At 32.1% G+C, this 26,177-nt stretch overlaps 1 protein-coding gene across 2 annotated transcripts in view; it reads right to left on the bottom strand.

Annotated features, from left to right (window-relative positions):
* LOC129806513 (rhophilin-2) overlaps nucleotides 1–26,177 on the bottom strand; it is a 64,939-nt gene that overhangs the window by 2,284 nt on the left and 36,478 nt on the right. The window contains exons 1-7 of one of the 2 annotated variants that reach the window (XM_055855157.1): nucleotides 21,657–22,365; nucleotides 11,418–11,534; nucleotides 7,397–7,524; nucleotides 5,336–5,631; nucleotides 5,048–5,259; nucleotides 1,786–1,890; nucleotides 760–1,707 (exon numbers count right to left, since the gene is read on the bottom strand). In XM_055855157.1, coding sequence (XP_055711132.1) covers nucleotides 760–1,707; nucleotides 1,786–1,890; nucleotides 5,048–5,259; nucleotides 5,336–5,631; nucleotides 7,397–7,524; nucleotides 11,418–11,534; nucleotides 21,657–21,686 — 1,836 coding nt within the window. In that variant the 5' untranslated portion in view covers nucleotides 21,687–22,365. Of the gene's footprint in view, nucleotides 1–759; nucleotides 1,708–1,785; nucleotides 1,891–5,047; nucleotides 5,260–5,335; nucleotides 5,632–7,396; nucleotides 7,525–11,417; nucleotides 11,535–21,656; nucleotides 22,366–26,177 lie in introns of those variants that run through there. The other variant, XM_055855156.1, reaches the window with a different exon arrangement.

The following is a 26,177-nucleotide window of genomic DNA, read 5'->3' as shown; positions in this document are numbered from 1 at the left end:
AACTCGTAACTACGATGGTATACCGCAAAAGTACTTTTGCATCATTTAAGTTTACCCAAAACAATTTTAAATTTTCATTTTTCTTTTTGTGGCAAAAAAATTTCAAGGATAAGTTATTTAGTCTAGTGAAGTTTTAGGTGTTTTCTGCTTTTATTGTGTTTTGTTAAGATGAAAAAGAATTGAGGATAATGAATAGTACTTGATTTAACTCATGGGTCTCCTAAGGAATCCCAGTCAATAAAAATAGCAATTGATGTGATTTTAAAAGAATCAGAAATTAAGGCATTGTTTTGAAATATCTTCAAATAATGTGGAACATAATTTCTCTAAAAAGGAGAGAACAGATTTGAATTTTTATATAATTTTTTTTTATAAAGTGACTCCGGTGACTATCCATGCCTCAATCACTGAAATGAGGGCTTTCTATTAATCAAAGCAGGAGTTTGGGTACAGACCCAAACTCTAGAGTCTAAGTCGAGCTGCATAATGAACCGCGACCGCGAGTGGTACGCTCAATCGTTCCTTTATCAAATTAAGAATAAAGAATTAAAAACGACGGGTAATTCTTTGGGAGGAAATCGAATCAGTCTGACAATTAGAACAGTCTGATTCTCGAAGAATCTCAGAAGTCTAAGAACAGAAGGATCGGCATACAATTTTAAAATGGTGTTTAGAAAAATATTAGGTAGTAGGCCATGCAAGTTGCATAATATAAGGTGATTTAAATTTAAAACGTTCTAGTATTTAATGTGAACTTACATCGGCCAAGGAATTAATTTCGACGTAGGAGATAATAACTGGAGCATCTCCCCGAACGTGAAATCCAAAGCTCTCAACGTTATCCTGGTTTGATGGTTGATTCTGTTGGTCCTTGCCGGATGAATCATCAGCAGTGTAGGTGATGTATTTGGTGCACACTTCGCACCTGCCCGAATCGTAGCTTGAGCTCTTCTTGCACTGACACCTTCCGCCCACATTCATTGAGGTCTTTCGTGATCTTGGTGACTTTGCACCCTCCAAACTCGTTCCCTTCTGCAGACGAACACTCCGCGGTGCTGTCCAATGGCGTCTCGCTGAGAAAATGGCAATTGGACCCAATTTCCTGAAAGGATCTTCCACTTTATACGCCGTCAGATCAGGTCCAGTAAGTGACAGTGTAAACTTCGAGCAGGCATTTAGGGGTGCTTCGAGGAGATCAAATTCCTCATCCACAAACTTTTCCTTCTTTTCCGTTTCCGCCTGGAAACTTTCTGTTTCATCACGAGTTTCAGCATAAGCTTGATGCAGAATTTTCGTGAGGGCTCTCTTGTTCTTCAATTCCCGACACATTCGCTGCAATCTCTGAGCTTCATCGTGACTAGCGAGAGCCTCCTTAAGATGGGCCCCTTTTAGAGCAATGGGATTAACATCTTCGTCAATTGAAGATTCATCGTAAATGAATGAATCACTGGGCTTTATAACTGATGATGTCTTCGATGATGCAGATGATGATGCTGTGCTTGATGATGATTTCTTATAGGTTTTTGTACTGATACTCTTTGCAGCGTGATAGTGCGATAGTGCCTTGTAGTATTCGGCTTTTAGAGGCACCAGACCGGCCCAACATTCCGGCAAATACGTGTGTGTTTCACTCGATTGAATGCTCATGTGCATATCGTTGTACTCCATGGTCAATTGGGCTGCTTCTCCGGATAAATCGCGATGAAGCTGTAACGTGTAAGATAGAAAAAAAAGATGACGGTGTGAATTATTTATTACGAAAACTCTCACAATTATTAGGCTTACGTGTGATGGATCTTTGAGAGACATATTCTCCATCTGAAGAAGTAACTTTTCGAACAAACACTCCCTAGCTTGGGCAAGCATTAGAGCGACTAGAACTTCCAGGACCTGCAACAGAAATCAAACAATTAATTTAGTTGATTTTGTTTAACTTCAGCCCTAAGATAATGGAATACGATACATGAAAAGTTCGTTAAATTAGTACTAGTAGCGTTAGAATCGCTTTTATATGATACGTCCTCCTTTTACTGCTCAAACTCAAAGAGAGAGCAATGCAACTCTTTTAAACTTGGCACCGGTCTGGAGCTTAAACATTAAGAGATATCAACTTTCAGTCTTCTGGAACCCCCACAAAAAACACTCCAGAAGTTTTCTTCTCTTTCGTCCCCACCCTGCTCCATCCCTTTCAAAATGATGTTTTTTGGCAAGGAGTGAATAAGTGGATCTCATAGTGAACCGTGAGCGGCGATCGGCAAAACTGTGCCTATTTGGAGCTAAAAATCACCAGATTGACATTATTTTGCTAAGAATTCAACAGATTGGCACATTTTGGTCAGAAACTAATTCATTAACGAAAATTGGAAGATCGGCATGATTTTAGCGAAGAATCGGCAGATTTAAATGTTAGTTCGCTCTTCTGAAGTATAGCGTTCATTTAAACTCGTCTAACAAACAAGTTTCAAAGGCAGTTTGATTTTTTTTAATAAATAAAATAAAAATAAAACATCATAAATTTCCTACAATTATGGTTGGTCATTTTTGCACGAGCATTATGGTTGTGAGATTTGTGTATTGAAAATTTTGTGTATTGATTTCAAGTTGTGTATTGTCAATTTGTGTATTTTATAAAATGGTTTCTTTTCTATAATTTTAATTCTACAGAATTTTTGCTCGGTTTATGTGTATGATCTGTTAAAATTCTATCTATTAAACAGAGAAAAAAAAGGAAAAAATAAGAACAAAAAAGAAAAAAATATGAAGAGCAGGTCTGGGACTTGATCCCAGAACCTTTGCATTGATGGTCGCGCGTTTTCCGGTTGCGGCACGAACTTGTTTACTTCTCTTAACGATCTAACAGGTAAGACCGCCTCCAGGCGGTCTTCCAAATATCACATTTACAGCGACAATAAAGGTTTTATTTGTTTAAAAGTGCTATAGTGTCCTCGGTAATAGTCTTATAAACATCTCTTGAAAGTTTAAACTCATTTTGACTGTTCGTTTGGTTGCTATTCCCAGTTTTGTGTGACAGATCAGTGAAAAAGCAACAAAAATATTTGTGCAAAAAAACTCATTTACAATTTCCATAAAAATACATATTTAAAGTTATCTGACTAAAATAAATTCATTTTTTACTGAAAGATGTCATTCTCACTTTGTATATTTTATTTAAAAAAAAAAATTGAAAAAATTAAAAATGTGAATTTGAGAAGCAAAAAAAGTTTCAAAAAATTTTTATATTTTCTCACCTAGGGTAAATGTCCTAATTCAAAATAATTTTCCAGACGCTTTAACTTTGACAGAAGGTTCAACACATTAAGTTCATATTTTTTCTGAAGAGAATTACATAAATTTGCTCCTTGACTCTTCTCGAATGTTACTGTTTAGTGAAAATTCTTTAAATATAATTTGAAAACTCCTTAAATGCAAGCAAAATACGCGAGTGTAAAATGCTTCTATTGGAAACAAATTAATCCAAATGGAGACAAGTGAAGCTTTCTAATTGGAGACAAACAGTGTAAGTGAAACCGCGACGAAAGGCTTCAAAAACCTTGTTGAGTTGCTCTTGAGTGCAGGATTTGTTCTTATTCCTAGTCTTTTCTCCTTTCCCATCTAAAACAATAAGAAAATCTCTCCAAAAAATCATATTTCCGGGGTTTCTTATTGAAGCATTTGCAGACCCTTGAGAAAAAGCCTTTTTGTTCACGAAATAGTTAATTATTTCATTTGAAAACTTCACGTTCCGTTAACAATAAAGATTAGCACTTAATTTAACCAAAATTAGCCAGATATGACATAAATGTTAAACAAAACGAATAAACAACAGTCGATCGATGAAAAATTCGATGGAGAAAAGGTACACTTTTGATTTTTCTGAGAAATAACCTAATTAAAATTTGTTAATATGGATTTATTTTCGCTTTATTTGGAGCGATATAAACTAAATAATGAAAATGCGGTATAGAAAATATATAAATATAATAATTTAGTACTGTATTTATCGGGAATACAATGACGTTTCCATTTGGAGTATAGAAAAATTTCCATTTGGAACAGGTTTTGAATTAGCTTAATTTACCCTATTAATCGTACCGAGACACTTTATTTCTATTACAATGTAATCTTTATTACGTGCTTGTGTTGAAAGAAATCTTCTGATCGTAGATCGCTCAGAAACGCCTTTCTCGCAGAGTGGATGCTTCTTTCAAGTTTCCGGAGTGTTTAGGCAGGGGCGGCGCATTTTTTTATTACGTTATATCACTGTGAAAATGTCTTTTTCTAGACATTCAGTTCTTTGCACCGGACGGGATTCGAACTCATAACACTGTGAGTCAAGTCGGGGATCGATTCGCCCAAGAGCCAACGCTCTTGCCTATTGCACCACCGAGATCCCCTCTGCGAAACTGGGATGCTTTCATTGTAATTTTCTTTTTTTTAATTTTTGAAGTAAATAGTATTAAACTTCATAAGTAAGCTTTGCTTTCTTAGAACATTAAAAGAAAAAAATAAGCCACGCCCACTTGCGAATTTGTATTATAATTATTTTAACTTTGTTCAGTAAAAAAGCAATAAATCAAAAAGCATTTAAATTTAGAAGGAAATTAGTCTTGTATAGCCCAATAATACTTGCGTACAGACGATAAAATTTAAAGATTAGTTTCAATATGGTATCGAATAAATGAGCAGTAAAAAGTTAAAATTGATCAGTAAAAAAAATTTGAAACAGTGATATTATCGTCCAAATTTTGGCAAAGGGAAAATAAAGGGCTTTTCACTCTATATGGAACTATTTTAAATGTTAAATATATAAAATAGATCCATGTTTGTAAATATTTAAGTTTTTTACTGACCATAATCAGATATTTTACTGCTCATTTTGAATTTTTTTACTGTCCATTTTGAATTTTTTACTGCTCGTTGGTTTTTTGCCGTTTCAATATAACCTAAAATTTTAATATAACCTCTTGGACAAATAGGAAAACCCTGCTGAAGAGCTTATTCTCAAATAGGAATTTAAGTTTAAAACCCAATTTTTTGATTGACTAACCTGAGGTTTCAAGTCCATGGAGGGAGCATTTGTAAAGGTATCGTAGATGTGCTTGAAGACTCCTGCTGCTCGCAAAAAGGAATCCACAGCGGCATCCAAGCCCCTCTCTGAGCTTCGATCCTGTCGAGCTCCAATTTGTGTGTAAATGGCACCGAGATTGAACAAAATACAAGCCTTCTCAAATGCCACAGTTCTTTGACACGAAGGAACGCCTTTGAAAGATGAACAAAGTAATTACATTTTATGTATCTTCCAAAAAAAAATGCTCAAATAAGACAATCATTTTACCTGTTAGTGAGTCATACCACTCGAAATAAACACCTAAACTACGATCGGGCGGAAAAAAGCGCCTCTCCACATAATAGAGGAGGTTGTAGTAACGGAATAGAAGAGCCACACCTGAAGAATCTCGTGTGGGAGTTCTGGCACCCTGTCTCGTATCTGTGATGTCTGCAATGGCATCTTCATAGCAGGATGAATCCTCGCTGTAGTGCTCAAGGATGAAGTCAGACAGGGGTTCCATGAAATTTACTTCCTTGGTTTCTTTTAAGCCCAAGGGAATCATTGGGATAACTGCATCCAAGCTGAAGCAGGAAAAATGTATTAGAATCAATATAAAGTCTTGAATCTTAGGGGTGCTTGGATATCTCTACCCATCTACCCAAAAAAGATAGGTTATTAATTTATCAAATGGTGATCACTTTCATAAAGTTTAAAAAAAAATCATATAAAAGCATAAGATATCGTAAACTTAAACTCAAATTTAAATATTATTTATTTATCTTATATTTAGTGAAAAGGTTATTCTAGAATTTGAGGTTATGGGTAAGTTAACCTAAAAAAATCAGGTCATTTTAATAAAGAAAATTTCACGATTAAATTTAATGTGAGATTACTAAATTATTCAAAGGTTGTTCTCCAGACTTTGAAAAACGGTTCCTTCCAGAAGAATTTGAAATAATCAAGATCTTTTATCTTAATAAGTTTTAAATATTAGAGAAAAGTGTCCATGCTTCGTACGTTCCTAAGCTCCGTTAATGACTAAATTTTTCCTATGTTTATTATTAAATGAGATTTATCGCACCCATATTTTATAAACCAGATCTGTGCTCGTTAAAAGTCGTGTAATATCGGAAATTTTGTGTTGATAATTTTAATGGAAATTACTGATAGTCATACTGGTAACACTAATCCCGCTCATTCACAGTGCCATGATAAATATTTTTGCGCCAAAAAGACATAACAGAGATAAAAACTCATATAGAAAGAAATTGTCTTCTTGATATCTTTGTCAAAAGGAGGGTAGCTCTTTACTACACATTCTTTTACTTGAATCTTGCAGAAAGACAAAGAAATTAAATGCAAATATCACTTCATATGGAAAGTTCTTAAATCGCGCGCAATTCAACTGTGAGAAAGAGATAGAGACACAAATAACTCACTTGACAAACGTCTGGCGGCGCTGCGATTGCAAAAAATCACTGAAATGCTACAAAATATTTTCTTCTCTCTTTTATCCTTATTAGCAGGTCGTGTCCCTTTTTGTAATATGTACTTTTGCATTCCTTATTAACCAAAGTAGTGTTGTGCAAAAGGGTTTTTTGTCAAACCTCTCCTGAAATTTGGGACAGCTCAAAAGAATTTGAGTCTTCCAGCTCAAAATGTCATCCCAATGTTTTTGTTGTAGTATCGACAATTATTCACAATTAACCCAAATAACTGTATTCAATTAAATTATTAAAATGATTTTCTAGTGAAAATGACTTAACTCTAAGGAATTAAACAATTTTCACATTAAAAAACCTTTAATTTTCTCTACGTGAATTTTCGCGGCATTTCGAAGAATGCCAACAGGCACCACCAAACTCACTTCGGCTTTTCTTTTAGCTCAGGCCTGTATAAACTATGGGTAATTGTCCAGTTTTTAAACAGATTGTCGAGTAACATTTACCCAGAAACAGAGGATAAATTAAGTCATTACGAAACTTGGGATCGTACGAAGCATGGACACTTTTCATTATCAACAGTAGGGGGTTCCGGAAGTCGTTGGGAAACTAACAATCACTCAGGGAAATACATCAACCACATCAACTATCTCCAGAACTTTCGGCTCGATCTCCAAGCTTTCATTAGTGGCTGGAGCAAAGAAAAAGAGCCGCATTTTATTAAATGTTCAATTTTTCAACAACTCACTTATTTTAACAAAACATTTGATAAAAGGCGGCTCTTTAAATAGTCGAATTTCCAAGACCACTATTGTTATAATCTCACATTTTTTTTGTGAAATAAAACAGTGAAACGCATTTATAAAAACCCAGAAACAGTTTGAAATTAATTTACTAATATTACCTATCATTTTGGTATATCTCCACCGAAGAATTGAGCTCCGATAGTTGTTCCTTAAGCAATTGCAAATTTGAATTTACAAAGCTTAACTCAAGGGCTACAGTGTCTTTGAGTTTTCTGTTACTGGTTGCCTGAAATGAGGAAGAAAAACACAATAATAAGCAAGATAATGAATGTTCTAAACCAGGGAAGTAACCTACTTTCTTCGAATAAAATTGCCGCGAAAAATGAAAAGAGATTGGTGTAATGGAATTTATTAAGAACTCTGTCATAAAGAATACATCAGCACTTTGGAATTCTATAACTCTCTTCTAAAGAAATTTAATGAATAGTCGATCGTGGGCATTCAATCAGGGATTTTTTCACATGATACTTCTAATGACATTGCATCATTGTAGAAAACGAATCTCTAAATTATTTATTTATGCCATGGTGTGATCTTTCTTACAAAAAAGACATGCTGTATTATGGAACTATTCCATTGACAGTTCAAATTGCAAGAAATTTTATTAAAGTGGAGATAAACATTTAGCACAAACATTTACTAGACAAGGTAGCGAATTTTTGACTAGCTATTTACGTCCCTAAAAAGGATGTAAAACAAATGAGCTAGAAAATTTAAAATGCTGATTGGAAAGAATTTTGTGTGGAAATTTGTCGTAACTTTATTAAAAATGAAGTTAAAAATTTTTTTTGTAGTTTTCGTATAAAAAGGATAATTATATTTCTTAGTGAATAATTCTTTTAAGTGATTTGATGGAAGTAACAATAAATATTATCATTGTAATAGTTCCATAGGTTATCGTGCCAAAGAGTTCATATGTCAAGGATTAGTTACATTTTACAACGATTGTCGTTAAAATTACTCGAGTAAAAATAAATTCAAATTTTCTGGTTGATTTCTTACGAGTAAAATGATACAATCGAATCGTTCTAATATTCAACCAAAAAATTTAAATTGCAACTTTCGAATGAAAATTAACTTTTTGCTTTGATGATCGCTGGAAATATTACTATACGATAATCGTGTTACACCTCATAACCAGGATAATTGTACTTTCTTTCGTAGTGATAGATTAGAGGAAACCTTGCTACCTTTAGGCGACTCAAGCTTCGAACAATTTTTTTTTTCAATATGTTTTTTAACTAATTTGATCCATTATAATATTTTAATAAGTTTATTTCAATGACTTTAATTACATGAAAAAAGTAATGGATCAAATCTATCAAATCCATTAAGAACATTAAAAAATTGTGTTGTCCGAAACTTTAGCCGTCCAAAGGTAGCATAGCTTCCCCTACCACAATTAGGAGAAAGTGCCCATGCTTTCAACGGTCCTAACCTTTATAATGACTAATTTTTTCGTATGTTTTTAATAAATATGACTCATCGCAGCCATATTTTAAAAGCTAAGGGACAGTATCCCGTTTCTAAAATATATTGCGAAGTCACATTTATTTAAAAACATAGGAAAAAATTAGTCATTGTAAAGCTTGGGACCGTGCAAAACATGGGCACTTTCCCCTATCGTTGTATTTTTGGAAAATTAACTAAGATAATTTCAGCTCGTTTTCACTGTGTAGTTTTCCCTCATTTTTCACTTCATAGGGAAGACCGGGGCAGAATTACCAACGGATAAAATTAGACAGTGGTATGTTACATTTTTTTTTCTTATTGTGCTGTTATTCATTTATTCTAATATTGTGCTAATTAATTTACTAATTTATTTAGAGTATTTAACTCTCTTTCTCCGTTGATTGAAATATTTACCAAACTGATTCAAACATGCTTTTCACAAAAGAAAGACAATTTTTATTTGCTGTCTAATTCTGTCATGGTCTCTCCTACATAGACTTAAGAATAACCCCGAGTAATTCAGGCTTCAGACCTAAAGCAGCCTTCAAACCAGAGGTTTAGCCCAGTTCTCGAAGGTCTGGTTTTTCTCAACAGTGAGGAATTTTGGTGATCTTTCAAGATATGGTAACTCAGTTGCTATAAATATACAATAGGGGAAAGCACGCTACTTTCGGACGACTGAAGCTTCGCACAATTCTTTTTTTCAAAATGTTTTAAATTAATCTGTCCCATTGTAATATTATATTTTAATAACTGACACAATGCCTCAAATTTCCAGAAAAGAGCTGTGTGTAAAATCCAATAAGAACATAGGAGAAAATTGTGTTGTCCGAAGCTTAAATCGTCCGAAGGTAGCGTTTTTACCTCTACTGAATAAATATTGGATGAGTTCATATATTCTGTCAGTAGAAGAGGTAAAAAGTTTGGAGTGGTATATCTCAGCTCCTGATGAACATAATTGCATCGGTGAACTATTGTTGGAAAGCTTGGTTCATTAACTTTTAGAATCTGGTATACTTAATCTGCTATGGATAAACCATGGTCATCCAGAACCATTTATGTCGAAGAAGACACTTTTTGCAACGTCTTTTTTGACCATCTACTGATGGGACCAAGAGTGACCCACAATTCTCGCACTTGGACTGTTCGTTAGAGGAACTCAAAGGGTATAATTTGTAGAAGAAACTTTTTTTTTGGACGTCTTACTTTTTTTTATTCATCGACTTTTGCAAGAATTTTAACATTTTATACGCATAGAAAAAAATGACAGAAATCCTTCTATCTCATTTTCTGGACAAACTAATGAAGATATCGACTTGGAATGTTCTAAGTACTCCCCCATAAGTTGATCCAAAGAATCCAAATATCATATCAATTTCCCCTCCAGAAACCACTCTTTTAGGATTTTTGTAATTTTTTCCTTGCGTGTAAAATGTTAAAATTCTTGCAAAAGTCGATGAATAAAAAAAAGTAAGATGTCCAAGAAAAAAGTTTCTTCCACAAATTGTACCATTTGAGTTCCTCTAACGAACAGTCCAAGTGGGAGAATTATGGGTCACTCCTGGTCCCAGCAGTAGATGGTCAAAAATGACGCTGCAAAAAGTGTCTTCTTCGACATAAATGGTTCTGGATGACCATGGTTTATCCATAGTAGATTAAGTATACCAGATTCTAAAAGCTAATGAACCAAGCTTTCCAACAATAGTTCACCCATCCAATTATGTTCATCAGGAGCTGAGATATACCACTCCAAACTTTCGACCTCTTCTACTGACAGAATATATGAACTCATCTAATATTTCAAAAGTATTACTTTTTCAGGAATTACAGCAGTTAAGCCATCTGGCTAAGTCTTAGTTCTGCTGCCTGCATAAGATTTAGCCGTATGGTTTTATTTCAAATGATCCACTGGATCTTGAAAAAACCAATAAAATTGTATGATTTGGGACCTACGGGAACTAGGCTAAACCTTCAATCTGAAACTCGTCTAAAGCCGGCTTCAGACTTAAGGTTTAGCCCAGTTCACGATGATCTCGAAATTCAAAATTGCAACCAATTTTATTGCTTTTTCGAAATTTAATAGATCACTTGGCCATATACTAAAAATATAGCATTGTCTTAAAATCAATACCAAAATGGGATAAAATCAATACCAGAATGGAATAGAATCAATACCAAAATAGAATAGAATTAATACTGAAATACCCTAAAATCAATACGAAAATGGGATAGAATCAATACTATTTTCTTAATAAATAATGACTTCCTAAAATCAATGTTGCAATGGGATAAATTAATTCCACAACTTCTAAAAAACAATCTCAATTTGAGTTAGAAACAAAACTATTTTCTCCTAAAAATACTAATTTTTTAAATTTGTTACCAAAATGTCCTAAAAGTAATCCCAATATTTCTTGACTTAGTTCTAGAAATCAGAATCAATCCAAATTTCACCTATTTTCAAGAAAATTTGGTATAGTTTTGGTATTAAAATAGTGGTATTAAAATCAATACCACATTTGGATACTTCAAAAATTTTCTCTGTTTAGCTCTGTCTTCCAAATTTTATATAAATACTTATTTTTAAATTTAAAAAATCCATAATAAAGTATTTTGTCTAACTTATTGATACCGGGGATTCCTGGAAAACTCTTAAATTAATATTACCTTATATAAATTTTCCGCTCCAGCTCTTAGTCGTAGCTCTTTGTTGATCTCCTGATTAAGTTTACATCGTCGACTTTGTAGTTTTCCTCTGCAAGTCGCCACTCGAGGATCTGACCCCTATAGAAGACAGAGATAGAAGCAAATTAAAACCCATAATTCTGCCGTATAGAATACCTAACTAATATATATAGCACATTTATTTGTGTATCGATTTATTTGATATCTCATCAAACCCATTGTAAGTTCCCAACAAATTTATTTGTTCCGATTCTTATGCTTATTTTGTTGTAGAGAGATACACGGGAAAATTCACTGTGGAATATTCCTATATGGATGATCATGTTTGTCCACAACACAAATTCCAATCAATTCAAACTCCTCTATTGATGCAATTCAATAGTAGGTAGAGTTTATTCATCACTTCAATTGATGTAATTGCATCAGCACTTGTTTGTTGAGCAATAAGGCTCTTCATAGAAAATCTTGTCATTGGAAAATGCTTCGGTCACATTGCGTAGTACATTTGTAAAATATCAAACATTCGACAAGAGACATTGGAAGATGATTTTGTACTAAATTAAAATAATATCTGAAAATTTATTGGAATTTCAGTCATCTTTGCCATCATGGTCAGGTTAAAGTCAGTCCATCTATTTTTTTTTTCTAAAATGTTCCCATACTACGGAACGATTGTTATTCCTACACACGAGGCCGTGGTTCAATTCATCTCTCGGTTCTTTTATTAACCATTTGATTGATTGAAAAACCACTTTCAGAAATAAAATTACAATAAAAAACAGATACATATATTGTCGCTTATGTTTTATATGTAGCAGACGTAGGTATGCATAGAATGCTTTCTAATATGCTAAGATGGAGAATAGAATCAAAACACCCTAACGGGTTTTCCTTCTATAAAAAAAAAAACACCTGGAGGTAATTGGGAACATACCGCCAGCGACATATTCGGGAATAGCGGGATTGGTTCAGAAGAATTTCATCTTACATAAATCTTAATTCTTACAATTAGGCGTGATTCTCTGTAAATCACAGCTTTCGTGAACCAACAGAGGCGGAGAATAGTCTTAAGGGGGAGAATGTTATAACAATTGCACTAAAAAATATCTTTCTGGGCTCTGTTCTATTTTAAATTTTAAATAAAGATACAATAAGAAAAAAGTTGTAGAGCTCTTCGTGCGAGTTGAATTAACTCGTCTAATATCGATGTAATTATTACTCATTTTCGGTGTAAAATTTCATCTCGACTGAAGTATATGCTTAAGTGTTTTCGTTTTAAGAAATATACTTCAGTCAAGAAGGTTTTCATGTGACAAAGTTCATATGGAACCTATGAAACATCAATTAGAAATATGCCTGACAGTGTTTCATGAAGACATGTAGGGGAAAGCTCGCTACCTTCGGACGACTCAAGCTTCGTACAATTTAATTTTTACTCTATATTCTTTATGGATTTCATTCATATATTTTCTGGAAATTTCAGGCATTGAACTAGCTATTAAAATATAATATTATAATGGGTCACATTCATTTAAAACACATTGAAAAAAATTATTTGTGCGAAGCATAAATCGTCCGAAGGTAGCGCGCTTTCCCCTACAGTGCATCATATGCGATATCTCGCTAGGAACATGGATTATATAAAATTTATAATTATATTGCAAAATCTATCCATATTGTGATTTGGAAGAGTTATTTTAATTCTTAAAAAGAGTTATTTTAAGTCTTAAAAAGTTATTTACACTCTTTTGATGCCATTTAAATTTTAGGAATAATAAAGTTGAAACAACTTTTCCGAATATTACATCTGAATAAAAGTAAAATCAACTCTAAAATATAGTTAATCGAAAATCATAATAAAAAAGAGTTAATTTAACATCGATTTGAGTAAGTTTTACTAGTTTATTTTTCTGAGTGTAATAATGATGAAAACTCCAAGTAAGACAACTTCTAAATAGAATAATTTCACATTAATACATTTAAAAAAAAAATGTAAAAGTAATTTAATAACAGGCAATTTATTACCATCTCTGCTTAAATTATCTTTCAAATTACTTGACTTGTACTAAAAATGCTACTTTGACATTTTCATGAACATGATTGAGGCTTAGTACAAAAGTATTGGTGCTATTCCAATAAAAAATGAACATGTTTTTTTTCAGTATTTTACTGTTCTCAAGTGGTTTTACATAATAGACTTTTCTTTGCATTGGTTCCTGTCTCCACTGTCTTTCCCAGTCCTCGTCGTGTTCTAAAACCACCCAACAGTCGTGGCAGGAACCAACAAAAAGAAAAGTCGATTGAGTAAAAGCACTTGAGAACAGTAAAGTACTGAAAAAATGATGCATTACTGTTAAAAAAAAATGAACAACTTAAGTTAAAAAAAACAGTAATTTTATTTCTCCCTCCGCAAACTAGTGCTTAGGGAAAAAAACCAGTAGATTTAAAGAGAACTTATGTTGTACTAAATTTTAATTAGTATCATATAATTATTCTATTTTTGCGAGCTACGCTTGAGCTAAAGATTTAAGTATGAAAATTGTATCACTTGGAATGAAAAGTATTAAGTCATTCAAATTAATATTCAATATCCCAATAATGTTCTTAAAATCGATTTAAATTTTTAGTACAAGTAAACTGTCATAAAAAAAATACTAGTTTAATTAAATCTAAATTGAATTCAATAGTACTTTTCACTGGAATAGTTTTATTAAATTTGAATTTGTATTGTTACTAAACGTTGTTATACATTTTTGTATTCTGTTTTGAATATTCTAAAACAGTTGAGGATTTAGATTTCGTATTTGTTTTAAAAGAAGAAGAGTTTCTCTTACTAAATTTTTGTAATGAGATTTTTTCACCTAATCTGAAAAAAATTTGGTCAATTTTTTGTCATATTCAATTAAAATTAATTCACGTTTAATGCAGTATTGTTGCTATTTTACTTAAAAAGTTTGAGCTTTTGGAAATTAAAATACTTCATCTTTATTCATTGAATAATGATGCTATTCCAATGGAAAACGGACATTTTTTAGTACATTAAATTGCCTACTTGGCAAATTTTCTTCAAAAATCCATCTTTTTGTCAAAAATTCATACCAATATCGTCGGTTGCGTCTACCTCTATCGTATCTGCATTTATTTTATATCTGCATAAGGTGCAAGCTAAAATACAGACGTCCCTTCTTGCGTGAAATGCTGACACAAAAGAAATGCAGATGCGACAGAGGTAGACCCAACTGACGATATGTAGGCAATTTTTTGATGTACAATTCTTGAAGCTCATTTTTGACAGAAATTTCTCATAAAATGTAGACACGTTTAAGTAACATATTTCCTGTAAAGTATTATGACAAATTCATTAAAGAAATATGCGTTCGAAGTTCGAAGCCAAAGTGTAAGCGAAGCCTGAAAGCCTTCCCCTATATTAAAAATTTCTTGATACGATAACTAATTCTAATAATTTATTTTTTAACACTTTAGTCAACCTAACCCCTTGAAAAATTTAAGAATGTTTTAATTTAAAATATTCATCCATTTGAGGTTGTTAACATGGAAATCAAAACACCTAAAACTTACATCAACCAACGCTAATACTTTCCAAATTTCTACGGAATTTTATTTCCATTTGTAGCTATAAAATACAAAATCTTTTGGGTAGCTGGTGTGCTAATTAGGTCGCGAAATTAGGTACTCTATATTTGCTGAACTCTTTTGTGGTACACAAAAAAAACTGAGTGAAAAGTGAGAGTTTTATAACTGGCTGCTGACCACAAAATCGTAACGATCCATAAAATATTCTGTGATAAAAGTAATTTTTTGGTCTAGCAGCTTATGTCTGATTGGCATTAAGAGGACCTAATTTAATATACCGTATCATGTATTAGCTACATAAGCATCTTATACTTTTAGTATCAAGCGGAGATAAGTGTAAAACGGTTTTTCACTGACTGCATAACTATTGGGATTATATTTGATTAATTGGCTGCATTATCAACTCTCATATTCACAGTCTATTTCCATTGAATCCATTAGATCAATTGAACTTCTCTCCATACTCTCTTTCTTTTTACAAGCTTTTGTGTACCATTTCATTAGGGCAACATGCATCTTGAGGTTGAGAATTGTTCTCTTGAACGCTGCCATTGTGTAATTCTCCAAAGGCACATTAAATTCCTCGAGTTTGGCCCAATTAGTAACCGTAAGAGAAGGTGAATAAATATGCAAATTCCTACCATTTCAGTGACACATATTTTTGCCAATTGACCAGAAGCACTAGATTGCAGTGGCGTCTTGCCTAACTGTATCCACCGCATCCAGGTGGATCAGTGGCCAAGAGTTGCTGGGATGATTGTAAGATGCACAGTTGGATACCATAAGAAGTCTTGCTTATCGGTAAATCAGCAATTTGACCTATTTACACTTAATCCCTCATGCCGTTTTCTCTATAAACTTTAACTCATTAAACTTATGACTTTGCATTTTCTTGCAAATAAAATTACTATTTCCTCACTCATTTAAAATCACTAATTCTGTATACGACCACTCAAGAAAAACCATCCTAAAGTGGACAATATATTTATTGCAAATCCAAGCAAAACAAATAAACAATTCCTATTTATTCTGGATGGACCTTTTTTTTTAAAGAAGTTTTTGCTTTAGCATGGGAATAAGATACTTTTTCTTTTTTTTCACTCTCCCTCTTCTCTTCTCCGCAACAATTATAAATGCAAAGCACATAAACACATCCACCGGAAGAGCTGAACTTGTATATAATGAGTTCCTTCACCTGCCCAGATCCATCAACTCAAGAGTCTTTCTTCATCACGCGGCAGTTCTTTAACATTTTTGCCGTGATTCTTTACCAGACTTTAAGAATCCCAGGTATTGTCATCAAAAAAAATTAATACCGGCCAATTTAACTCTGGTAATTATAGTCGTAATGACAGAAAGGATCGTTAAATTTAAAATTCTTATTTTATGTGCTTTTAAACTTGAGTTCAAGAAATGAATTTCAGGACTTTTTGGTAGAAAAAATAATACAGTTATTAATAATATTAATAATAGCAGTTAATAATACAGTAATGCAGTCAAGTGTGCTAATACGGGCGCTTCGCCATCTGGATCATTTCTGACTAATGCCTAGCGTACAATAACTTTTGTTTTGTAAACATGTTTTCAATATTTCAGTGAGAGTGAATGAAACCTAGATCTTGTGATCTCACTCGCTCTTATAGGAAATTTTGAAAACATATTTACAAACAAAAGTTAATGTGCGCCACTTAAAATAATATTTTTATTTTTATTTCCGTATTATGACTAGCGCACAATAACTTTTGTTTGTAAACATGTTTTGAAAATTTCCTATGAGAGAGAGCGAGATGACTAGATCTAGATCTCACTCACTCTCATTGAAATGTCAAAAACATGTTTACTAAACAAAAGTTATTGTGCGTTGGGCATTATAATCACTACATTAACATAATATAACTAGGGTGGAGTAAGTACTTTTGGCCACTTTAAGGTTTCATGTGCTTGTAATTTTTATAATCTTTATTTAAATAAAATGAAATTTTGTACAAAGATACCTTAAAGCCGTTTCTTCCTAATAATGCAAGAGAATTCCCAAATTTTTTTGGATATTTTAGTGAAAAATGCATTTTATGCAACTATGCATGTTTCAGTACTTTTGGCCACGTGGTGACATTAGCTCTAAAAAATGCGACCGGTTTTAGTGTAATTTTTTCTCTGTTTTCGCACACATTTCACGAGATATTTCCAAAATACTATAGGTTGCCAATTTGGGGTTTTCGGTTGCCTCTTCGTTATTAAATTGGCTTTTATTTTGTATTTGTATTATTTGCTAAATCATCCTACAATGACAGAAAATAGCTAATAAACTCAAAAGTTTTTTCGGCTCGCTAGAAACATATGGGGAGCATGGGAAATGTCATGCCCCTTTTTAGTAATCATTTTGAAGTATTTTATTCTGAGAGATATCAGGTGCTCTATATTGAATACTAATAAAAATTTTAGTAGTTAAATATGTAACTGAAAATTACTCTTTTCCTGTCATTTCTAATCAAAATTAATTTACGTTTAATGCAGTTTCGTTGCCATTTTACTTAAAAAGTTTAAGCACTAGGAAATTAAAATACTTCATCTTTATTCATTGAATAATGATGCTATTCCAATAGAAAATGGACATTTTTAGCACGTAGCTGTTCTCAAGTGCTTCTACATAATCGACTTGTGGACAAAGAAAAGTCGGTAATGTAGAAACCTTTGAGAACAGTAAAACTCTAAAAGAAACATATTCATTTTTCATTGGAATAACACCATAAACCCATCTAAATTTATCTTTAATTCTTCGAAGTAGTAAGCAGAAGAGCACATTTAGAAGTTTCATCTTAATATATTATTCTGCCCTCTGCCCATCTTTAACAATTTAAAAACATTTGACAGCAAATGAAAAAAAATAATGTACCTTCACTGATTGTATGGTACTTATTATAATATCAATTTCCAAGTTAAATAATTGGTTCGCAATTTACATAAATTTTAGTATTCCTAAGCTTGAAAATTTCAAAGGTGAGTAGACCCCATGGTAGTAAGATCATCTATAAATTTTTAATTACAGACATTTTTCACTCAATAATATCCCTAATTGTGCCAGATTTTCTTTAAGTTTCTGGGACAAAATAAATTAATAAAATCAAGGTTTTATTGATATTTATTAGATCTAAACATTAATAAAATAACTTTATAAGAAGACATATAATTAAAATTCATAAAAAGATAAATTAAAAATATCAATTAAATATCTATTTTATATCAAAATTAAAGTTTTCTCATTTACAATTAAAGGGCAGTAACGCTTAATGGTTTTAAAACGTTTAAATGGTCCCTTTAACCAGCTTTTAAAACTTAACGACTACTTAAAGAAAATAAACATTTCTATTTCATGGAGTTATCACTCCATGCAATTGTATATTAAAATTTTATGATGATTCACGCATTAATTGTAGTTAATGCGTTCAACTGCCTTGGTTTAGGCTTTTAAATTATGTAAAGATTTGATTTATTAAATATGATGGTTCATTAGGGTAAAATGGGGCAATTCTGGGTAATTCGAGACCATTTCTAATTGAACATTTTGAGATTTCCTTACTGTTTGTTATTAATTTTCAACCACTTATCTCCTTGACAGGGATAAGTGGTTGAAAATTAATTAAAAAAAAGAGTAATTTAATTAAAATTTATGAGATTATTTTAGGAAAATAAGGATTTAACAGTTCAACTATTTTCTTACACTCAGAAAAAGTGAGTAAACCTTGCTCGAATCGTTGTTAAATCAACTTTCTTTTGTTCTTATTTCCGAATATTTTACAGTTAATTTTACTTTTCTTTATATTTAATATTCAGAAGAGTTATTTCATTTTTTTTTTCAGAGTAACTTCTACTCTTTTTATACTAAAGTTTACATGAAAAAAGAGCTACGATTACTCTTTTTTTTAAGAGTGTTAAAATAACTCGTGTTAATAGTTGATATAACTTATTTAAAAAATTAAATTCACTCGTTAAAAATTATCTCAAATCCTTAGTTAAATTTACAGCCACAATATTTATCCTGATCTTTAACAAATTTGCAAATAAACAGAAAAAAATATTATGTAGAATTGTTTGTAAATGTTTGTGAATTCTAATTGGGGACTTACGTAATGTACGTAAATCATATAACGCACTAAAAGGTTCATAAAAATTTTGTACTTTTTTGCAAACATTGTTCATAACATGATTATTTGACAATCACTGTTTGTTCATTTACAAACATTTTTTAGTAACCACATAGAATAATGTTCGTGAAATTTTGTAATTTATTCGTAAAGTTTTGTCAGACACAAGTACGAACAAATGAAAAATTAAAAAAAATGCCCATAAAATGATCATGTTACAAACAATGTTTTAGAAATGTACAAACTTTTACGAACTGTTTTGTAGATTATATGATTTACGAGTATTTCGTAAGTCTACAGTAAAAATTCGCACTGTAATAAATAATTATATGACTAGGGTAAATGTCCTAATTCAAAACCATTTCCAGAAGCTTTAATTTTGACAGAAGATTCAACACATTAAGTTGATTTTTTTTCTGGAGAGAATTATATAAATTTGCTCCTTGACTCTTCTAGAATGTTGCTGTTTAGTGAAAATTCTTTAGATATAATTTGAAAACTTCTTAAATACAAGAAAAACACGTGAGCGTAAAACGCTTCTATTGGAAACAAATTAATCCAAATGGAGACAAGGGAAAGTTTCTAATTGGAGACAAACAGTGTAAGTGAAACCGCGACGAAAGGCTTCCAAAACCTTGTTGAGTTGCTCCTGAGTGCAGGATTTGTTCTTATTCCTGGTCTTTTCTCCTTTCTCATCTAAAACAATAAGAAAATCTCTCCAAAAAATCATATTTCCGGGGTTTCCTATTGAAGCATTTGCAGACACTTCAGAAAAACACTTTTTGTTCACGAAATAGGTAATTATTTCATTTGAAAACTTCACGTACCGTTAAAAATAAAGATTAGCACTTAATTTAACTAAAATTAGCCAGAAATATGACATAAATGTTAAATAAAACGAATAAACAACAGTCATTTTATTGTGTTTTTCATTGAAAAACATGGTTGATCGATGAAAAATTCAATGGTGAAAAGGTACACTTTTAATTTTTCTGAGAAATTAACAAATTAAAATTTGTGAATATGAATGGATTTTCGCTTTGTTTGGAGCAAAATTAACTAAATAATGAAACTGTGGTATAGGAAATATATAAATATACTAATTTGGTACTGTATTTATCATGAAAAGAGTGACGTTTCCATTTAGAGTAGCGAAAAATTTCCATTTGCAGCAGGTTTTGAATTAGCTTAATTTACCCTAGTGAGTGAATTTCAGTTTTTTCTTATACATGGACAGGGTTATTAGTGATTTAAAGTGGATTCAAACCCGTAACATAACAATCATTGATCGAATGTTGCGCTCACTTAGTGTGGCAATATAATTAAAGCAATTTGTGCATAAATTGGTGAATAAATTAGCATATTGTGCTATCATGTAACTTCAGCATCTTCCAATGTGTACAAATGAGAATCCCAAGTCTCGTGGGTTCAATACGCCTACCAGCCTACAAGTGATTTTTCTTTGAAGTCTCTTGCATACAAGCGGCGTACATTGAGATGAATTAATTATTGTTATTTTGCATTTTAACTCTCTACGAGCCATTACAATTTTTTTTTTGCTATAATCTCTCTCACACATTAATATTAATAAATTATTGCAGATGGACTCAGTTGAACTTGAGAATTTCTCCAGTCAACAATAACATGACATGCATTCAAAAATAAATAGAAAAAAAAATTGCAAAATATGATGAAAAACCTCTGAAAAAAATAACTCGTAATCGTTGTCGATTAGACATGTTGTAAAATAGGTTTAAGAGACTTTGACCTCCAATAAACAATGCACTATGGTGAATCACAAGATGCAAGAGTTTTGTTTTTTCTTTTTTTTTCTTCAAGAACATCAGGGGCATCATTGTACTTACAAAAAAAAGTATGCGTCTCATCTGTTTCTATGAGATAAATCTTATTTTAATTATCTTGAGAGATTCTCTCATCTCTTAACTATGTTTACGTGAAAGAAAGAATTGGACTTTTCGCACCAAAACATCTCTTGTAGAGAAAATCTCATAATTATAGTATGAAGTTCAACTAGAACAATGTGTGAGAATTCTAACAAAGAAAAAATTCTTAAAAGAGTTTCATTAAATTTTTTACATAATGCTACGTAGAAAGCTGACGAAACATTTATACAGGTATTAGAGAGAGATTATTCAGGGAGATAAGTTTGTCTTTTGGAGGAAGTAATAAATTAAAAATTTACTTAGTTCGTCACTAAAAGGCGGAATCTTTTTTCTTGAGCAAAAACTTAAAAAGAAATAATAAGCGATGTTTCGGTTGAAAATGCCAAAATAAAAATCTCTGTAATTTACAAAAAAAAAAATGAAAAATGAGAAGAAAAGTATCAATTAATCGATGTTTGACATAATGCAAATTAATTTTTAAATTTTGAGTTATTTAACTTCCCGTTTTGCATAACATCATAATACATTATATGACTTGACCCTGTTTGGAGTTCAATAAATCATAAATTTTTCCACAATACCTGGCACGTTATTTCAAGAGAAAAACCCATTTTGTCTCGCTGTATATTATCCGAATTTCAAATACTTTTTTTTATTAAATGTTCTTTTAAATAAGAGCTTTTTTTTTTCTTGAAAGGGGTTTTTACACTTCTCTATGTCACAAGGTTACATCAAAAATTATTTCAACATTTCTCAATTCAAGTCTAGAGAGAGTCTGGATTTTGGGGGAGAAACAAAAAAGAAATAGTCAAGAAATTTGTCTTGTGTAACTAATTGTGAGACACTTCAGTACACACATACTTTACATAAAACGCACATTAAATAAAAATATGTTTTGTTTTCTCCTAAAACAAAACGATCTTCTACTAAAACTTCTTGTCTTGCACCACTTTGGAGACAACAACAAAAAAAAAAACCACTTTAATGCTAATATCTTTTCAAAGACACACCGACAATTTGAGGACATTCGTCGTCGAAGAACAAAATCCAACTGAAATAATTCTGTTCACAAGTGTTTACCTTCCCCAGTTTCCCGTTTCGAGTGAGCGGCTTTGCGCGGTATCTTCGTGGCTTGTACCAACGACGAGGGAGACGCGCGACCAAAGAAAGAGGTATACCATGAAGATTCCCATTCGTCAGAGCCCCTCAATTCACTAACGGTTCCCACAGAGCAACATCACCAAAGAAAAAAAAACCACCATATACTCTGGATCTCGTGAACTACAAATAATCCCATCCATTGGAAGATGCTGGAGTATCCTTGAGAAAATTCCCCGCGCACCAATAATGTTGTGAAGAAATCTGCAAAGTTTTACCATGTATCTATGTCATTTCGCACAAAAAAATAACAGATACACTATTCTATCCATTCTAAAAAGAATTATGCATAATAATTTTTGCATAAATTGCATTTTTCGAACTCGGACATCTAACTGTCGTTTAAAAGATTTAAAGGTTCTTTGGCTAAATTTAGAGTTTATAAATTTAGAGCCTTCCCTAAATAAAGATTTAGGGAAGGCAGGGTCACATCTGATATTAAAACTTTAATATTTTATACTACAGAATTTAAATTGACAGAAGAACCAAGTAGATTCAGGCCTATCATTGAGATATAGCCCATAAGGCATCTATATTGCAGTAAAGGATTAGGTAAAAGAAATTTATGCACAATCAATGATACTAAGCCTTCAATGTGTGACAGTTTGGGATAAATATTCTATAGGGTTAAAGGAACACCTATTGACACATTAAGAACTCGTGTGAGGACCTATTGATACCCTACCCTGTACCATTTGGAATACGAAATTTGAACACATCCTAATCGAAAAACGTAGATTAATGCACACAGAAAAATTTTGACTCTAAATTTAAGAATATATAAAACTCCGGGAACTTAAATTGAACGTGAATCCTCGAAGCGTTTAACCCTTTAAGGACGAGAGAGTCAAAATTGGGGGTCAGAAAAAATCACCTTTTCTCACTTTTTAGATCAATACACAACTTTAAATGACCGTAAGAAAAGCTTCATTTTTGGGTCACCGGTGTCCGAATCGTCCTTAAAGGGTTAAACTGACCAAAAATACTTACTCTACCCTTTTACGGCACACCTTTTAGATCTAGTGAAATTCGACTCTTCACTAGATGAAATTAGGCCGCTGAATACACACTGACTCTTGAAAACATACTTTTGTAACCTCTAATAATCTCAGTTAAGTGAAAAGAAAAAATGTTTAATAAATTTCAGAAGGAGAAGCATACAAGGAGAAGCATCTTTGCCAATAAAATGATCTCTTTAACGCTAATATATCGGAATTTTAAGTTCAGCATTAGCTAAAAATGAAAAAAATTTCTTGAGATTTGCAAATTACGATTGAAACTAAATGATCAAGGATTTAGGATTAAAGCATTGGCAAACATTGGATCAGATTTGAAATTAAATTCCTAGCTGTTTCTGTTTAAGAATTTTCCATTTTTCTGTATGTGAATAAATTCCATATTACTTACATTTTATTACATTTTATTAAATAAATTTCAACATTTTGACAAAAGTGTCAATAGGGGTTTCCTGTCAAAGAGGGGTTCCTTCGACCCTACACAGAAAAAAATATTTTGTAAAATTGTTCATAAATGTTTGTGAAATTTACGAACATTTACGAACAAAATTTTACAAACATTTTTATGTGTTTACGAATATTTAACCAAAAAATGTTTGTAAAAGTACAAAAAATGCTCGTCAAGTGATCATGTTACAAACAATGTTTGTGAAAAATGTACAAACTTTTACGAACTTGTTTGTCGGTTATACGATTCACGAGCATTTTGTTAGTCTGCTATAGGATGTCACAAACATTTACGGTCAATTTTACAAAATATTTTTTTTTCTGTGAGGAGAATTAAATAATTAGAGGTGCAACTTATGAAGGAAGCATCATCTTGCACACGTTTTTAGAAGGTTTAGCAATTTTTGTTTTTCAATAAGCCATTTGATAGTGTTTAACGATTCATAACCGATTTACATTTCTTCATAAATCACTCAAAATATTTCCCAGAGCTTTGGAGTAATATAATTTAATTATGGACAAAAGAAAAACGACCGTCCGCGATAATGTCCATTTATGGGGGGGGGGTCATCGAAGACCTGAAGTCGATATCTCTTACCGTTGGACCTCTAGCTCAGGTCAATTATCGGTACTGAATCGAATTATTTCCGCTGAAGACCGATGCAGCCGGGTTCAAAATTTCAATACCTTTCCTAAAAATTCAAATTTAACCAAATCGGTTAAAAAAACCTTTCAAAGTGATTGACCTTTGCTCTTCAATAATTCTAAATGGCGAATTTTGCTGTTATAGGTATGTTTGGACGAAATGTTCGCCTGGACTACCTCTGAAACATATCCGAAAATCATTGAAAAAACTTGGGCCAATTTTGAGAACACTAGAAATAGTTTTGGAGGGTATGGGCGAGGGTTAAAGCTTCTACGCTCTACACATTGGAAGCAAATTAAGGTAAAGTGCCCTCGAGGCGACCGGTGGTCAATATTTGAATGTTTTAATGGTGAATTTCTATAAAATTGTCACTGATTCGTATTTATTTATGGAACAATTGACCTATTAATGTTAGATCATACGCCAAATATTAGTGCAAATATAAATAAATTGAATAAATAACTCTACCGGTCGAATTGAGGAACCGATCGACTTGAGGGCACTATATCTTACGTCAAAAAGTGCATTTTTGAAGGAAATTGTCAGCACTGTTATAGGTGAAAACGTCAAAATTCTGTCAAAAATACAACTTTTGACGAAAACTGCTCCAAATGTGTAGAAGCCTTAAGGGGAAAAGTAAAAAAAATACCTCAAAGACCGGAAGTAAATAATTTTTACCGTTTGTGCTCTAGAGCGGTGACAAGTTGGAAGGTAAGAAGTTTTGAGTTCTTTACTGCTCTATCTTTGAGTTCGAGCAGTAAAACAGATATCAATTCATAAACGGTTCATTATCGATTCGCAACCGATTTTAACCAGTTCAGCCTTATCACAGATTCCAAGATCATCCGACCAAGTTTTATTTTCTTGCCACATTTTATTTTCTACTGCTTATTTTTAATTTTTTACTTATCATTTCTTTTTACTGACCAACTTGAATATTTGTATTGTTCATTTTTTATTTTTTTGCTAACCATGTTTTATTTCTCACTGATCAAGTTTTAATTTTTATTGCTCAAATTTAATTTTTACTGACCAAATTGTATATTTTTACTGCTCATTTCGAATTATTTGCTGATATATCTTTTTTTTTTTCCTGACGAATTTTATTTTTTTACTGCTGATTTATTTTATGCTTTTATGTATTTATTAAGATCAATTATTTTACAACAAACATGTTCGAAATAACCTCGTATTCCCTCATATATCAATTTTCTCTATTTATACTTCATGGATTATATAAAAACCCCCTCTTCATTCTCGGGGTTTATTTGTTGACACAAATTTTCTTTTTGGATCAAAACAACTGAGAGAGACTAAAGATCAGTTCCAAAAAATTGGATTTCCAATTTCTGGGTTTTGACACCAATTGTCTTTTATCAGGAAATGTGGTATATCTTCCAGAGTGGATTTTCCCAAATTACCGTCTCATATTGTAAGTTGAGACTTTTATAAACTAAAGTATTTGAGCTCTTGGCTTAAAATTCTTCGAACCCATTCTGATAAGATCATCAAAATCGCGCAGAATTAATTTGGTGTAGGAGTATATTTAGATTCGCGATAAAAAAAGAAGCACACGAAAACAAAGAGTTTTTAATTTTGAATTTTATATTAGAAAAACTGATTAAATATTAATTTAACGAGGCAATAATATTTAGCATTTGCAACACGAGTAACATGGTGTTATTAGTTGTTCAACTGGGTGATTGTAACGACCATACGTGTAATAATTTCATATCGGAAGTCAAATATGTATGGTGTCCGGGTAGTTTTGCAACCTGCTGTACATTTATGTACCAAGTACCTATGTATATATATTGCTATCCATGCGGTCTGCA

This window comes from Phlebotomus papatasi, chromosome 3 (genome assembly GCF_024763615.1).
Source record: "Phlebotomus papatasi isolate M1 chromosome 3, Ppap_2.1, whole genome shotgun sequence".
Classification (NCBI taxonomy): Eukaryota; Metazoa; Arthropoda; class Insecta; order Diptera; family Psychodidae; genus Phlebotomus; species Phlebotomus papatasi.
This window is presented reverse-complemented; position numbering and strand designations above follow the sequence as displayed.